General features: G+C 45.2%; 1 protein-coding gene across 2 annotated transcripts in view; it reads left to right on the top strand.

Annotated features, from left to right (window-relative positions):
* LOC119177222 (short transient receptor potential channel 4-associated protein) overlaps positions 1-15,215 on the top strand; it is a 238,014-nt gene that overhangs the window by 122,895 nt on the left and 99,904 nt on the right. For both annotated transcript variants that reach the window (XM_075878275.1, XM_037428640.2), the window contains exon 14: positions 1,330-1,388. In XM_075878275.1, coding sequence (XP_075734390.1) covers positions 1,330-1,388 — 59 coding nt within the window. The remainder of the gene's footprint in view (positions 1-1,329; positions 1,389-15,215) is intronic.

Below are 15,215 nucleotides of genomic sequence, written 5' to 3' on the forward strand. Positions count from 1 at the left end.
TTGACCTATGAGACTGTGTTCATCATCAAGAAAAATTGGTCCAACGCAAAACTACTGATGGCTATATTCACTGCAGTTGTGTTTTTCACTGCGAGATAGTGCCACTTGTTCATGTTTTTTTTTTTTTTCCATTAAGAGTTCGTTCTTCCTCTTTCTCCTGTGTCTTGCCTTTCATTACATTGCCACCTCTTTACTGCACATATGGTATCTTTGTACGCAATTCAGTCATTTTGGCTTTTTTTTTTCTTTGGTTTGTCTGTGGCCCCTTATTTTTAGTCTGTGGCCACTGTGGCCACTTATCTGTCTGTGGCCACTGTGGCCACTTATCTGTGTGACTACTGTGGCCACTTATAACAGTCTGTGGCCACTTATTTTTAGCTAAGCTTTTTTGTCTACACTATTTTTTTTCGTACATTCATCACCGTGTCAGTTGTCAGAGCCACACAGGCAATGCTCAATCTGGATTATCAACAAAATCAGTCAGCTTAAAATGGTGGATGTGGCGAGTGGCACCGAGTTAAGCAGAAGGCTACAAATTAAGTAGTCAGTAATATGCAGCGTAATTTTATCCCTGGCACCTTGGTATTATTGCCAGATGAAGGCACACTTTTTCACAATGGTCGCCATCTGCCACTTCCCTCTCTACCCTCATGTATTCTGTTGGTGTAAAAGCAGTATCACTTTTGAAATTTCATTGTATGTGTTTACATTATAGAGTGCAGCTAATACTGCGACCTAACTTATTTTCTTGTTTATAACCTAAACACCCTTAACAATGATTCGCGGGAACAATCTCCTAAAAGTTATCTCCACTTATTGCCACGAAGCTAATGTCATTTTGTAGCTGTGAAGTATTACTGTGAAGTAACCTTTGTAGATCCCCCGCCGAGGTGGTCTAGTGGCTAAGGTGCTCGGCTGCTGACACGCAGATCGTAGGATTGAATCCCGGCTGTGGCGGCTGCATTTTTGATGGAGGTGAAAATGCTGTTGGCTCACGTGCTCAGCTTTGGGTGCAGGGTAAAGAACCCCAAGGTGGTTGAAATTTCTGGAGCTCTCCACTACGGCGTCTCTCATAATCATATGATCATTTTGGGACGTTGAACCCCACATATCAATCAGTCAATTAATCAACCTTTGCAGACCATAATTTGCATATTTAGTTGAACTTTACCACCAAGTTTGTTTTTTTTTTTCATTTTTGTGCAGGTTATGCACAGGAAAGTACCATGAAAACATTAGTTTATACAATACAAAGATTAGTTAATGCAGATTACTATTCTCAGTTATTCCATTCACCTAATGAAAAATCATTCCTTTCACTTTATACAGGAAGTTGCCCTCAAGATTCAAGTGCTAAGATTGGTGCACAGCTTTTGTGAACATGCAGAGTGAGTTTACTTTGCAATTAATTCATGCCTGTTTAGTTTTTTAACTGCGGTGTGACATCAGAATTGGGCTATGCGATGTCTGTGCAACTTATAAAAGAGAAGGTCCTGTTCTGAGTAGTTGTATCTCTGTGTGGCCACATGGTTTTGAAAAACAGTTAGAAATGTGGGGAAAATTTATTCGCCTTCCATTGTCTTGTGAACATGTTTAAAACACTTGGGCATATTTAAATATCAGTTATTTGAGGAATTTATTTATGCAGCTACATGGCAAAGGTATTTGGGAAATAAAATGATGATGAATGATGGAGGAAATTTTCAAATGGCTTAACAGCATGTCCCCGATGCTTGGCATGCAATTGCCTTCCAACAAATTCAAACGTAATGGAACTGATTCTTCTTATCCACTGATGTATGTGCTGAAACTCTTCACGTGATTTGTATAAAGAATTGTCAAGTTTATGAACTCCTTTCTAGTTGCATATTCAAAGGCGATCTTTTGCTCCTAATACCATTTTTTCTATTTTTGCAAAAATGCAAGCATCTCCTTTGTTTCTTTATGCACCGATGTTTACCTGCATCTAAGAACATTTTGTACAGAATAGAGTGCTGCAGTCAAATCTTGATTTAACAGAGTGTGTGTAACAAGCTACTTCTTTCCCAGTCCTGACTTTAAAAACCAATAATGTGCATATCATTCCTTCACGTGTTGTAATTCTGAAATGTAATTGTGCACTGAAGTTTCAAGATATAGTCAAGCCCTTTTGTAAAAAACCCTGATGTAAGAGACAAATGGGTATAAAAGACAACAGTGTGCATACGTTGAAACCGGTGTTGATAAGGAAATGCATACCTGGTATCCTGGTTATAAGAGACACCTATAGCACGTAGAAAACATTGTGAAATGCCTGCTTGTAAGCATCACTGTTTGTGTCCTATTTGTCGCACATGCTATATTTATTCGATTGTAACGCCATGGATGACTCTTCATTGCATCCATGAAGAAAAATATAAAACAAAAATAAAATAACTCTGTGCATCGTTGCAGTTTTTAGACAAATACAGTTGAACCCTGCTACAACGAAACTGACAGGACGCGTAAAAAGTTTCGTTAAAGCGAAAATTTCCTTGCAGTGAAACCGAGAAAATATAGCTGATCTGAGCTAGCAAAACAAAGGAAGGTTTATTCTCTAAATTTAAATAATGTCCGCTGCTTCCTATTCTTTCCCAGCAGCGTCACAATGTCATTCTCACCCATGCATAGCGAGGCCATTGTTAAAAGCACTCTGAAACAACCCCTAAAACCGCCTTCGTGAACGAATCATAGTTGCACTAACACTCTAAAGCCAGCACCTGTCTGCCGTCAAAAGTATCCGACAACGCCGAGATGGAAGTAGGGTATCGTGGAGCGGCAACTTTTGCATTATTCTATGCCATTCTTATCATCTATCCCTCGCGGCTAGCTGATTTTGTTGATAATGCAGACGAACAGCTGCTATGATTGATTATCACACTGGCCAAGTGCGAACATAATGATAAGCATCCGAATCGGAAAAAGCATCGTTCCACGGTTTCACCCAGCAGCTGCGTGAAGAAAATCACTAACTGAGCGATTGAGCTTCAGCTTCGGATCATCCGCGGCTCAAAAGCAAGCCAGCAGCAAAAGCAGGGCCAGGGTAGTCTCATTGCCATCGCTACCCAGCAATGGCGGCACCCAAGCTTGCTGAAACAACATTTATATATACTCGTTGTGCTGAACAGCGGCGGTTTATGGTGGTGGGAACACCTGTTTTAGACCTCGTTGACGCATTTTCAGGCTCTGAAAGTGCATCGAAGTTTTAAAGATTGGGTTTACTGCATAACAAGTATCTGAGCCGGGAATTGCATCGTAAAATTTCGTTAAAGTGGGACAATCAAAGAAAAAGTGTTCGGTGTGGAGACAAATCTATGCATTGACTCCTATGGACTGCTGACGGGGAATCGTGAATTTTTCATTGTAGCGGAAATTTCGTTGAAGTGGCGCTCGTTGTAGGGGAGTTCGAATGTAGATTTTTTGGTATTCGATTGTAACTTGAGGGTGGGGAAAATTGCAAAAAAATAACTTTCTGTACATTCAAGTAAATTGGTATCAGAACTTAAGTTATTTGAATAATTGCCTTGTCACTGTGAACCAGCAAAAGCAACGCCACTCACCACAATGAATCTCTGCTTGCAACCACACTACCACTGTGTCAAGTCGTGGCAATCAGTTAATGATCTAAGAACCACTCAAGAGGGCAACTTGTTATGCAGAGTTCCAGTCCACTCCGCTGGTTTCTGCAGACCAGCTTTGGCTGCTCCATGGCATGGTTGTCCTTGAAACGCGCTCTTGATTTCACATTCAAACTACAACTCTTGCCCTTACTTTGTCATTACACTTGCTCCCCCCCCCCCCCCCCCCCCCCCAAAAAAAAAGCTTAAAAAATTGCACTGACTCTACCATCAAAATGCATTCAGTGTGCACTGTTTTCTGAATGCCCAATGGCTTGCTGACCTGAAGGTCGTGCGATCATATTTAAGCGGCAGCAGCTTCATTAAATATAGTCATATACATGTGAAAGGGGTACTGACACAAAATTTCGCGTCTTAAATAGCTTGCGGGATCTATTCCTGTGATCATGTGTATATTATCTGCAAAATATCAACAGGGAATGTAGCCTGGAATGTATTTTAAATCTATTTTGAACTTTGCGTGAGGGATCAACTCCCTAGCGCTATCGACACCCTCAAAGGTGACCCTCTGTGAACCGTGCAGTTCCCTTAACTCTTTCGTTACCGCGCGAGAATGATTGTTTTTTATGTCTCGGGAAGATCATTTTTGCCAGTTTGAAAAGTACAATAGCACACATTGTAGCATACCAAACTTTGCAGCATGAAGTGCTCTTTCCAAAAAATATATGTTGTAGAGGAACAAAAATATGTTAGAATAAATAAAAATGTGAAAAGTGTAAAATTTTTTGTCATGAGCTGGTAAACAGTGGAATAATAAGCACTATGCAAAAATATTCAAAACAAAGAAAATTCAGAATATACATTTTGTACACAAATGACCCAGGAACAGTATAAAAATTACAAATGTTGTACAAAATTTTTCTCTTCACATAGACAAAGAAAATCAGAACCGAGGTGCTGCTTCATTGCTCATGCCATGCGGTGAAGCGTTGCATGGCTCTTCATGAGACACAAGTGTACTCGTACACTCTTCTCAGTAAACGAAGAAAGTGCTTAACAGCGCAAACGACAGGAGGGGATAGAAGAGACGAGAACAGAGCGCTGATCAGTGCTCTGTTTTCGTGTCTTCTATACCCTCCTGTCGTTTGTGCTTATCAGCGCTCTGTTCTCGTCTCCTCTATCCCCTCCTGTCGTTTGCGCTGTTGAGCACTTTTTTCGTCTATTATGCAGCACGAACCAGCCCAATCAAGCACCTTGTTAAAGTTCATCTTCTCAGTAAATTTTTGTTGCCTTGCATTAAGAGTCTCCAGGTATCTCCAGGTACAACATACAATCATACCCCACTACAACGAAACTGACGGGATGTGGAAAAAGTTTCGTTAAAGCGAAAATTTTGTTGCAGTGAAATCGAAAAATTATATCTGATCTAAGCTAGCAAAAGAAAAGAACGTTGATTCTCAAAATTCAAAAAATGTCCGCTGCTTCCCATTATTTTCCAGCAATGTCACAACGTGATTCTCACCCATGCATAGTGAGGCCGTGGTGAAAAGCACACTAAAACAACTCCTGACACCATTTTCGTGAACGAACCAAACAGTTGCATTAACACCAGCAGCTGTCCGCCGTAAAAAGTATCCGACGACGCCGAGATGGAGGCAGGGTATCGTGGAGCGACGAATTTTGCATTATTCTATGCCATTCTTATCATTCATCACTCGCGGCTAGCTGATTTTGTTGATAATGTGGACGAACAGTCACTCTGATTAGTAACCATACTGGCCAAGCGCAAACATAATGATATACACCGAAATCGAAAAAGGCATCGTGCCACGGTTGCACCCAGCAGCTGCGAGAAAGAAACTATGAATTGAGCGACCGAGCTTCAGCTTCGGATCATCTGCGGCTCAAAAACAAGCCAGTGGCAAAAAAAAAAAAAACAAAAAAACAGGGCAGTCTCATTGCCATCGCTATTGAGCAGTAGCGGGCCCATGCTTGCTGAACAGCGGCGGTATAACGGCAATTTCTGGTGATGCAAACACGTGTTTTAGATTCAATGACACATTTTAAGGCTCTCAAAATGCATAAAAATCTTTTAAAGATTGGGTTTAGTGCATAGCAATAAGTATCTGAGCCTGGAATCGCATCGTAAAAATTTTGTTGAAGCCGGACGATTGAAGAAAAAGTGTTCGTTGTGGCAACAATATTTATGCATTGACTCCTATAGACTGTTAACGGGGAATCATGAATTTTTCGTTTTTAGGGGAAATTTCGTTGAAGCGGCGTTCGTTGTAGTGGAGTTTGACTGTATTTCTCTTTTTGTATATGTTTCGAGTCTGGCCCGCTTAAGAGCACAATAGGAAACTCGTTCGAAGTGCTATGTATTCTAAGCTATTTGATTGAGGGCTGAAAATCATAGCTTTATTTATTTGCTACACACTTTTTTTTCGCTTCTCAGTTTTCATGGGGTTACTGTATAACAGGTATTGAGGCTGTGTGCAACATGTCAAATAGCTAATTATAGAAACACTGAATACTCAACGAGCAACATTGTTGTGCCCTGGACTGCACATCGAGCAATATAAAACAAAAGAAAGAACTGAAATAGATGCAGTGGTTGCTGAGAAATGAGCAAAACAAGCAAAGCAGGCATCAAAAAAGTTGTTTTAAGAAGACAGCTTTTTTAAGTTGTACCAACTATATTCCATCATCAAAAGGCACAAGAGTCATAATCTTTCGGGTCCTTTGCAATGTACAGTTTTTTGAATGCATGTCTTGAATGCTTGAATGTTTGTGGTGCCTGGCTTCCCCAAAACATAAAAATAATATGAGCTGTGGCGTGTTTTATGATGTTGAACCTCCTGCACATGTGGTCGTTCATCTGTTGTGCTTTCGTTCCCTTTCTTTTTTCATAAACTCCTTTTCTGACTGCAAAGGACATGTTGCATGGATTTTAAACTAAGTTTTTTGTACAAATTGGCGCAATAGACGGGCCAGAAGGTAAGATATTATAATCTGAATAGGCCATATACTGTTACAATCTGAAAGCTTTGTTGTAATGATGTTAACACTAACATAATTAGCACTCTTGACTGCATTTGATCATTAAACCATATTTATTTGATACTAAGAAAAAGTGGCCTCATCATGACAGCCTATCCCTTCCTCCTGAATCACAGGCCCTTCTGGCCATGACATTAATATATGAACTCCAGCTGTTTATTCAAACACAAAGTGGGCAGATATATGTTCATCTTCCTACTTCACTAAAGATCATTTGTAAACCTTGCTTGTGTTAAATTATTGTTACGGAAGAGATGCGTCGTAGCGACGAGGCTGTGGATGAAATATATTTCAAACCAGCAGCAGCAGCGGCGTGACCGGTAGACCAGACACCGAGCGGAGACCACTCTTCGTCTTCCTCGTCAGGCACACACGCACGTCGCCCCCTAGAATCTCAATTTGCATGCATGTAGCATAATCCCCGGCGGCAGATCGCGCCGTCTCGGTGCATCTACATGTCAACGTCACTAGGAAAGTGGTAGGGCTTCAAGCGCGCAACATGTACAATATCGGTAGCCTGTTGGGCACATGAAGGCAATGGGGCGACAGGACCAATTTCATATGTCATAGGAGTAACCACACGGACTCCGTATGGACCTGTGTAGCGAGTAAGCAGTTTTTCTGACAAGCTAACTTGACAGGTCGGAGACCAGAGCGGGACCGAAGAATCGGGCGGAAAGTGTACGTCGCGGTGTCGTTGGTCGTACAAACGCTGTTGCTTCTCTTGAGAGGTCAGAAGGCGAGTACGGGTGATTTCGCGTGCGTGAGCGGCCCGAGTGATAGCATCTATGGCATATTCACTGGTCAGTCCCGCAGGGGATGGTATGATGGTGTCTAGAGGCAATGTTGGTTCTCGGCCAAACAGCAGAAACAATGGAGAGTACCCGACAGTGTCATGGCGCGAAGAATTATAGGCAAATGTGATGTACGGCAACGCAACATTCCAGTCAGTGTGGTTAGTAGAAACATACTTAGCGAGCATGTCTGTAAGAGTTTGATTTAGACGCTCCGTGAGTCCATTGGTTTGCGGATGGTATGACGTAGCCAGCTTGTGTCTCGTTTGACAGGACTGCAAGATCTCGGCTATCACCTTCGACAAAAAGGTGCGGCCACGGTCTGTAAGCAGCTGCCGTGGGGCTCCGTGTTGCAAAATCACGTCCTTGAGGAGGAAGTCGGCAATGTCTGTGGCGCAGCTTGTCGGAAGCTCGTGTGAAGGCATAACGCGTGGCGTAGTCTGTGGCCACAGCTATCCACTTTTTACCCGAGGAACGCAAGGGGAAAGGGCCAAGTAGGTCCAAGCCAACGCGGAAGAACGGTTCTGACGGAATGTCAAGTGGTTGAAGGCGTCCGGCGGGAAGTGTCGATGGCGTTTTACGGCGCTGACATTTCTCACAAGCCGCAACGTATCTTCTGACTGAGCGTGCAAGCCCTGGCCAGAAGAAGCGTCGGCTTATTCGGTCGTAAGTGCGTAAGATACCAAGGTGACCGGCAGTCGGAAGGTCATGAAGTTCATTTAGAACTTCCGAGCGAAGGTGTTTCGGAATGAGAAGCAGTAGGGCCGGTCGATCCGGCTCAAAACATTGGCGGTATAACACACCATCGTGGAGCACGAATGAGCGATGGGACTGACTGGAAGATGGTGATTCAAGGCGCTCAATCATAGCACGCAAGGACGCATCATGGCGCTGCTCGTCACCGATGCATGTCATTTGCGAAAGGGAAAAGACTCAAGACTCGGTGTCGGTGTCAGGCATAGTGCTTGACTCAGCGACCGGGTAGCGGGACAGGCAGTCTGCGTTCTGATGTAGGCGTCCGGACTTGTATGTCACCGTGTATAGGTATACTCTTGGAGTCGCAGAGCCCAGCGCCCGAGCCGGCCAGTAGGATCCTTCAGTGACGTAAGCCAACATAGCGCATGATGGTCAGTTATTTCAGAGAAATTTGTGCCATATAAATAATGACGGAACTTTGAGACTTCCCAAATAATAGCGAGACACTCGCGCTCTGTAATGGAATAGCTGCGCTTAGCAGCTGTGAGGAGGCGGCTAGCGTAGGCGACAACTCGGTCGTGTCCCCGTTTTCGTTGGGCTAGGACGGCTCCAATCCCGTGACCACTAGCATCGGTTCGGACTTCTATCGGAGCGGATGGGTCAAAGTGAGCCAATATAGGTGGAGTCGTCAGATGCGTGATTAGATTAGAAAAGGCAGCAGCTTGGTCGGTACCCCATGTAAACGTGACGTCTTTCTTCAGGAGCTCAGTGAGAGGTCGAGCGATGGTTGCGAAACCTTTCACAAACCTTTAAAGTATTAACAAAGTCCTACAAAACTCCGGACGTCTTTAACTGACCGAGGTACAGGAAAACTGTTGACTGCACGAATTTTCTCCGGGTCCGGCTGCACACCAAATGCGTGCACAAGGTGACCCAACACTGTAATTTGCCGGCGTCCGAAGTGGCATTTCGAGGAGTTTAATTGAAGGCCTGCAGTGCGGAATATGTCGAGAATAGCTGACAAACGCTGAAGGTGGGTCTCAAATGTTGGGGAATATACAACAGCATCGTCAAGATAACAGAGACATGTTGACCATTTGAACCCTTGTAGCAGAGTCCATCATGCTCTCGAACGTGGCTGGGGCGTTGCATAGCCCAAACGGCATAACCTTGAACTGATATAGGCCGTTTGGAGTTACAAATGCAGTCTTCTTTTGGTGTTTTTCGTCGACAGCAATCTGCCAGTAGCTGGAACATAGGTCTATTGTAGAAAAGTATCGGGCGCCGTGGAGACAATCGAGAGCGTCATCAATGCAGGGTAAAGGGTAAACGTCCTTTTTCGTGATTCTACTCAGATGACGGCAATCCACGCAGAAGTGTCACGTGCCATCTTTCTTTTTAACGAGCACAACAGGGGACGCCCAAGGGCTCGAAGAGGCTTCCATAATTTCTTTGACTAACATCTTGGTGACTTTTTGTTGAATTACTTTACGCTCGGTGGCAGACACCCGGTATGGTCGCCGATGAATGGGATGAGAATCACCTGTGTTAACGCGGTGCTTGACGAGTGAAGTCTGGCCGAGTGGACGGCTGTCGATGTCGAATATGTCGCGGTATGAAGCCAGAAGGCGGCATAGCGTGGTTGACTTCTCAGGTTTGAGGTTCAGGGGCGATCATGGAGCATAAGGTCGCATCGAAGCACGTGTCATCCTGCGAGTGATTTGGGTGCTCGGGACATACGTCTGCCGTAAAACAGGCGACGCGGTCGTCAATTAAGAGCCTTAGCATGGCGACAAATATTACTTGAGGTAGCACTTGTTTTATAAAACCGAAATTGATAACAGGTAAATATGTTCGGTTAGAGGCCATGGTTACGACGGAGTGTGGGACAGCAATGTCACGCGCCAGGAGAACATCAGGAATAGGCGTCGTGATATAATCAGCGTCGGGCACAGGAGAGGGTGTTGCCAATTCAACGAATATGAGAGCTTTAGGTGGTATCCGGAAAAAGTCAGTGGTGCACAGGCTGTTCGGGAGTTCAGGGTGAGAATTCAGAAGAGGAAGTTCTAAACAGAGAGTGCCGGCGGAACAATCAATCAGGGCAGAATGCGTCGATAAGAAGTCGATCACGAAGATGACGTCATGAAGGTAACTGTCGAGCACGGTAAATAAAACAGGAACATGGCGGCCGGCAAGGCTAATACGAGCGGTACACATTCCAATGACGGCTACGATTCCATCATCGGCGACACGGACAGCTTGTGTTGCGGCAGGGGTGAGTACTTTTTTGAGGCGGCGACACAGACGAGCACTCATTTTAGACACCTGAGCTCCAGTGTCAACTAAAGCCGTCAAAGAAAGACCGTTCACATGCACTTCCACCAAGTTATTAGTAGGTAGCGTCAACGGAGGATTTGGGTCAGTCGCACTTCATGCAGCACTACCTCCAGGAGCTGCATAATCTAGTTTTCCATCCAGGAAGATCAATAGTTAGTCGGCGATGGGTAGCGGCGAGGTTCGGGCGTGAAGAACGGTGGCGTTGCGGTGACGGTGAACACGCGGTAGAGCGGCTGTTAGGTGCGTCGGAAACAGGATACTCACGGCTGGGCGAATACCGATGGGGGTCCGTGTATGACCGAGGAGAAGAAGAAAATTGGCTCCAACGGGGGGCGTCCGAGGGCTGCGGCAGTAGCGGGAGAGATGGCCAACTCAGTGACATCGGAAGCAGATTGGCTTGTCGTCTGCTGTTCTCCACTCCGTCGGATTGCAGGATCTCGGCAGAGTGTATGGGTCGTGACGTGGTGCATTTATTGGCATTGGTCTGTAGTCCAGTCAGGAGATGGAGCAGGCAACAGGAAAACCAAGGTTAGCAATTTCTTGCCGCACGACTGCCTGAATAACTAAGAACGCCGGAGGTGTTTGCACAGTGCCCTAGTCGAGTGGAAGTTCATGAAACGGCGCCGGACAGGCAGCCTCAAGCTCGCGCCGAACGATGCGTGTGACATTCTCGTGCAAGGGTGGTGCGGCATCGAGATCGGTACAGGTTGACATGACAGCCGTGTTAGGGTGCCGTGAAAATTGAGGCCGAACTCGACGGTTTTTTGCCATTTCGAAGCGGCGGCATTCCTTAATTATGATATGGACTGTTGTGACGTTGTTGTACACGAGCAAGTTGAAAGCGTCTTCTGCGATGCCCTTGAGTATGTGGCCCACCTCGTCGCTCTCGGTCATTTGCTCGTCCACTTTGTGGCACAACGCGGGCACGTCCTGTATGTACGAGACATATGACTCGATTGGTGACTGTACTTGGGTAGCGAGTTCTTGTCGTGCAGCCGTTTGACGACCGGACTGGTCCCCTAAGATGTCGCGTAGTCGGTCCTTGAAGATCTCCCAGCTGATTAGCTCGGCCTCATGAGCGTCGAACCATACACGCGGGGTGCCTTCCAAGTAAAAGATTACATTGGCGAGCATCATGATTAGGTCCCATCGGTGAGACAGGCTAACGCGCTCGTACATGCGGAGCCAGTTGTCGACGTCAAAGTCAGGCTGGGCGGAGAACGTACTGGGATCACGGGGGTGGGACATCGCAAGGTACGTAGTAGCTGGCGTTCCAGGTGATGGCTGTGAGGGGGGGTTGTCATTAGAAGCCATGGTTGGGGGCTGGACGGTGTGGCCACTGCGAAGCTTCTTGGTGAGGACGGGGAACGTTCCACCTCCACCAAATATGTTACGGAAGAGATACAGCGTATCGACGAGGCTGTGGGTGAAATATATTTTAAACCAGCAGCAGCAGCGGCGTGACCGGTAGACCAGACACCGAGCGGAGACCACTCCTCGTCTTCCTCGTCAGGCACACACGCGCGTCGCCCCCTAGAATCTCGATTTGCATGCATGTAGCAATATTTTTAAATGTTCATGGCTTTATAATGCAATACATGGATTGTAGACTGCCTTTTGATGTATTGCACTCATGATAATTACTTATGCCTTATGCTTTCTAGAAAGCGATCTTGGTTTAACATTTTGTTTGATTTTTGTCATATCCACCATTGGCTTTCAGGTTTCACAAGGAAAAAAATCCTGATGTTTAGTATGGCAAACCTAACGAACTTGATGCAGTGTTGAAATGGAAAGGAATTGGAGGACCTTTAAGCTTCGCCTTTAAAGAGTTGAATGCGATAGCAATATATCTGTATACATGCACGCTTGCCCACTGACTCACTCACTATCCCCTTCCTGATCACTAGTCTGCCTTCATTTCTCGGTGGAGGCCAAGACTGTGCTGCAAGGAAGACCAAAGTGCAAATTCCCTCCCGCTCTAATCTTTAATTTCATCTACCTAAAATGTTTTTGCCGCAGCCGCCGCCGCAATTTTCGCAAAACAAGCTCTTTAATGCTATCGTGTCAAAATTATGTTGTGTGTCATATCGCACCAGGGGCATGAAAAGAATGGGGGGGGAGGGAATTGGGGGAACACCACCTTGGCCTGGAGGGGGGCCAGGCAAGCAGATATGGTCGAGCATCATTTTGTACTCTGTAAGCCAGGAGGGAGGAAGGGAGAAAGGGAAGAAGGCAGGGTGACAGCGGCGTGCCGTACCACCTCCTAGCTGTGACATTTATCACGCATTTCGTGGCTGTATGAAGCATGTCCTTTCATTAGTGCTGATTTCTTCATTAAATGAGCACATGTTTGTATATGATTTCTTTTTGCGTATATAATGGCAAAAAAAAGCATGTGCGTTTGTGGTTCACTTTCAACTAGAAAGGCAAATTTCTGCAAATTTCACTTTCATGTTGAAGGTGAACAACAACTCTCTGGTAAATTACTCATGTGGTTCACTTTGCTGGAACTAACATTATAAAAAGCCTTCGGCAGTCCTGAAACGATCTCTGGCCAGCTATGTGGTTTTCACATACGATACATCAGTAGAAAAAAAGATGCCAGGCCTGCATGGTAGGCGCAGCACAGTCGCAGCGAAAGCTAGAAAAGAGGCCTTTCAGAGCCTTTTCAAAATACTCATTGGGTATCTACTGCAAGCACACTTGCTTGGTACCCACTAGGGCATTAATAATAAATTTTTGGGTAGTAGCCTGGCATTCGCTGTGCTATTTTTTGTCATTCTTCTCAGAGGCCTGGTATCTACTAAACACTTGCAAGGAATTTTGTGCCAATTGTCCATGCAGTGGCCGACGACGATGAGGAATTATGGCTGAAATGGGTATGCGCCACAATTAATAGGGGAACAAGACCAAGCTTTTGTGATAATTTGGAGCATTGGACAGCCCACTCATTACGCTATTCGCATTGTGCGACAACTGGTTGATCTTTCGCAGTTGTAAAACGCTTTATAAGTCGTATTAACAAGATTGTTTTCCTGACATCAAGCCTGCCTTAGGTAAGTTTGACAAGTCACAAGCACCAGTGTAGCTCAGTCGTAGAATACTGGGCTGGCACCGAGCGGACCTGGGTTTGAGCACCGCTGTGCTATTGGTGCTAGGTCATGCCTGCCTAAGGCAAGTTTGACAACAAGTTACAAGCACCGGTGTAACTCAGTAGTAGAATATTGGGCTGGCACCCAGTAGACCTGAGTTCAAGCCCCACTTTGCCATTGGTGCAAGGTTTTTTTTTTTCTGATTTCACCCGATGTGGTTACGGACACCGGCGGCAGTAGCGGTGGCAGCGGCAGCGGACAACATGCAACTGCGCATGACCCAAAAAGTGATCTCATAACAGCTTTCGCTGTAAAAAAAGCTTGTGGTGCTGTAGCACGCCATACCGGTTTCTACGCAGTAGCACCTCACAGTAGCCACTGCAGTGCCACCAGCAGCATCGGCTTTTTTACCTTACAAGAAGAGCCTCGTTCTTGCCACTACCGAAGTATTCTATTCTAGTTCATTATACAGCGGCCACGTAAAGCACTATGGGAAAAGTGTGTAAGAGCGAGCTGGCTGTTTCGTCACCTGTTGTTTATTAGTGCCGCGAGAGCAGGAAATGATAACGCATCACGGCTTGAAGACTAATTGCATTAAACATGACAGATCGTACCTTCATGCATCCCTACAAATGAAATATGAAAAAAATAAGGCAGTCAGTGTGGGTAGTACCAAGAGGATGTATATTGGATGTAGCAGTTAAGCGGTATGCAAGTTTTAGCATGCAAATGCATGTAGTCGAATAGCACTATCGTGAGCAATGTAGGTTGGAACACTGAAGTCATATTTATTTAATGATTACTTGTTACAAGCCATTGAGGCATTTGATGCCATAGTGGCTAGTGATCGGGCTATTAACACCAAACTGCTGAGAGGTGTTATAGTACACTCAAACCTCGTTATAATGTAATGGGATATAACAAAATAATAGATATAATAATGTAAATGTGATTCCCCTTGAAAGCTCCATTGAGAACCATGCATTTTAAACTTCATTGTAACAAAGTAAAATTGAATAGTAAATGGATATAATGAACTAGTCTGTCAAATAGTCTATCAAAAAAAACGGCCATTGTGTGTTAAGTATATCATTTTCTGCTGAGTTTGACATCGTTCGGCAAGGCTCTTTCAAAACTACCGCGCGGACCTTACAGACACGCGCAGCCGATAGAGCCGTCTGGCATTGCTTGGTGTTTCTGGCATTGCTGTTCAGACTTGTGAGGGAGCGGGCAAGCTGACGACACTCTTCCGCGTATTTAGCAGCTTGTGTCACCGTTGTCGACTCGGCAACATACGGGCGGTAAGGAAGGATGGTGTCTAGCATGCAAGACGGCTCGCGACCATAAAGGAGGAAGTATGGAGAGAAACCAGTGGTTGTCTGGACAGCAGTATTATGCACGTATGTTACAAAAGTGAGAACACTGTCGCAATGGAGTGATCGGTTGCGACGTACATCGACAGCAGATCTCCTAATGTATGGTTGAATCGTTCTGTAGTGCCATTACTTTGAGGGTGATACGCGGTGGTGGTGCAATGAATGACTTGGCATTCCTTAAGAAGCGATTCGATGGCGTCCGACAAAAACACAAGCCCTCAGTCACTCACGAGTTCACGTGGTGCACCGTGACATAAAGTG

This window comes from Rhipicephalus microplus, chromosome X (assembly GCF_043290135.1).
Source record: "Rhipicephalus microplus isolate Deutch F79 chromosome X, USDA_Rmic, whole genome shotgun sequence".
Lineage (NCBI taxonomy): Eukaryota > Metazoa > Arthropoda > Arachnida > Ixodida > Ixodidae > Rhipicephalus > Rhipicephalus microplus.